Source organism: Cibotium barometz, chromosome 23, assembly GCF_041138505.1.
Source record: "Cibotium barometz isolate CiBa-2024 chromosome 23, ASM4113850v1, whole genome shotgun sequence".
In the NCBI taxonomy this organism is placed as follows: Eukaryota; Viridiplantae; Streptophyta; class Polypodiopsida; order Cyatheales; family Cibotiaceae; genus Cibotium; species Cibotium barometz.
Genome location: NC_141068.1, coordinates 25,354,589 through 25,356,461, shown reverse-complemented (window position 1 = coordinate 25,356,461; position 1,873 = coordinate 25,354,589). Strand labels below are relative to the sequence as shown.

General features: G+C 44.6%; 1 protein-coding gene across 3 annotated transcripts; it reads left to right on the top strand.

Annotated features, from left to right (window-relative positions):
- The first annotated feature begins 404 nt into the window (after positions 1-404).
- Positions 405-1,525, top strand: LOC147625781 (ferredoxin C 1, chloroplastic-like). Of its 3 annotated transcripts, none has more exons than XM_086817345.1 (2): positions 405-964; positions 1,304-1,525. In XM_086817345.1, exon 1 carries the CDS (start codon positions 457-459, stop codon positions 928-930), a length of 474 nt encoding a protein of 157 aa, XP_086673471.1. In that variant the 5' UTR covers positions 405-456; the 3' UTR covers positions 931-964; positions 1,304-1,525. The 3 variants fall into 3 exon arrangements, with proteins under 3 accessions (XP_086673471.1, XP_086673473.1, XP_086673470.1); XM_086817347.1 differs by having other exon boundaries at positions 1,238-1,525; XM_086817344.1 differs by lacking the exon at positions 1,304-1,525 and adding an exon at positions 1,122-1,297.
- The last annotated feature ends 348 nt before the right edge of the window (positions 1,526-1,873 follow it).

The following is a 1,873-nucleotide window of genomic DNA, read 5'->3' as shown; positions in this document are numbered from 1 at the left end:
TTCCTCATATTGTATGTAGCGTTCACGAAAAACATTTTTCTTGACAATTCTCAAAACCTTTAATCTCAAGAATTTGAAGGTTTTTTTTTTAGATTTTATAGGTTTTAAGCAATATTATAACTAAAATATCTTAAAATCTGCAGGTTCGGATGACGACCTACTTTAAATTTTGAAGGTTATTTTTAATATTTTATCATTCACCTGACATTAAACCTCGGTTTTTCGTGAACATTGATTGTATGTTTCACATGTACACGAACGGAGAGGTGCATTCACCTGACATTAAACCTCGGTTTTTCGTGAACATTGATTGTATGTTTCACATGTAGAGGTGCCCAAGCATCACACGGGGGACGCCCTCGTGTGGGCGAACCAGTATGTAAACAGCGAACTCTATCCTCACCACCACAATTCTATTCCTACTTAGTAAGTACTCTTGCACTGCACATAGCTACAATGGCTGCTGCAGCATCATCATCATCCGCATTTACCCTAAATCCTACACCCTCACTGTTCACAAACTCCATAGCCAGCAGCAGGAAGGCAAGGAACATAGCTCCTCTGCGGCAACATATTCTTCAAAGCCGCTATCGCCGTAGCCAGCAGGAGGTAAACAGAGCCTACAAGGTGGAGGTGGAGCACAAGGGGGAGACGCACACTCTGGAGGTGGAGGAAGGCGAGACGGTGCTGGAGAAGGCCCTGGACGCAGATCTGGATGTTCCCTATGATTGCAAGCTAGGGGTGTGCATGACATGCCCTGCCAAGCTCGTGTCCGGGACCGTGGACCAGTCTGGGGGTATGCTTAGTGACGATGTTGTCGAGAAGGGCTATGCCCTCCTGTGCATGGCTGTGCCCCAATCGGACTGCCGTTTTCGAATCATCCCCGAGGAAGAGCTCCTCGCCCTCCAGCTCGTCACTGCACAGCATTAGGGTACCCCACCTCCCTGCCCTCTTCCACCTACAGGCATGTACTATGCATTTGCTTTTATCATAATTTTTCTTAGCCCTAAACACCTGTGTATATTTTCTTGAAAAAGCAATTTAATGCTATTATTTCAAGAATGCAATTTTCCTTGGCGGTGGTATGATGTGCCTCTGTTATTCCTGTGCTTGCTGTGAAGAGAATGGCGTCAAGCAGCTTGAAGGTCCTATACTTGGATTACTGGTCCTATACTTGGATTACTGTGTGTTTTTAAATCAGCTTTTCTAACTCTGTGTATATTCAAGGTGGCTTCAGGAAGGGCGACTTTCCCTTCCTCTCTCTCTTCTGGCTGACACATCTTTCTGCCCTTGAGGCTTCCAGAAGAGAGTGGCCCTTGGAGGCTGCATGGGTCCAGACACGAAGGCCATTTCTGAAGCCACCTTCGCAGTAAGACAACACCAAAGAAATGTTCTTGATTGTTATGTCTTTTGTATCTGTATATGATTCCAAGAGAATCTGAGAGTGGTATCAGGCTTTTTGAACTGCTCCTGCATGGAATACTATGTATTTGTTTATGCCTTTTCATGGTTCTTTCAAGCCCTATCAACCTTTGTTATACTCGCTTAAAGAAAAGAAGCGGAAATACCACTACTCGATAGGATGTCTCTGTGTTTCTTTTGATCTGCTGAATCGCCATATGGATAATACTGGTGTTGCTGTTTTCTTTAGGTGTTTGGAGCTCTCTAGATCCTGTACGCTTTTGAAATTTATGGTTGAAAACAGTGGTATACGGTATCTGTGAGTTGTGCCAGAAGTGTATTTTTAGGTGCATTCAAGCACAAGGTCATGTCTTGAGGGCATAAGATAGCACTGTAGACGCCAATGAGGTGATAGCTCAAGTGGTGAAGGTGTTTGCCTAGGAGCAAGAGGTCTTTCCTCGATAGCATCGCC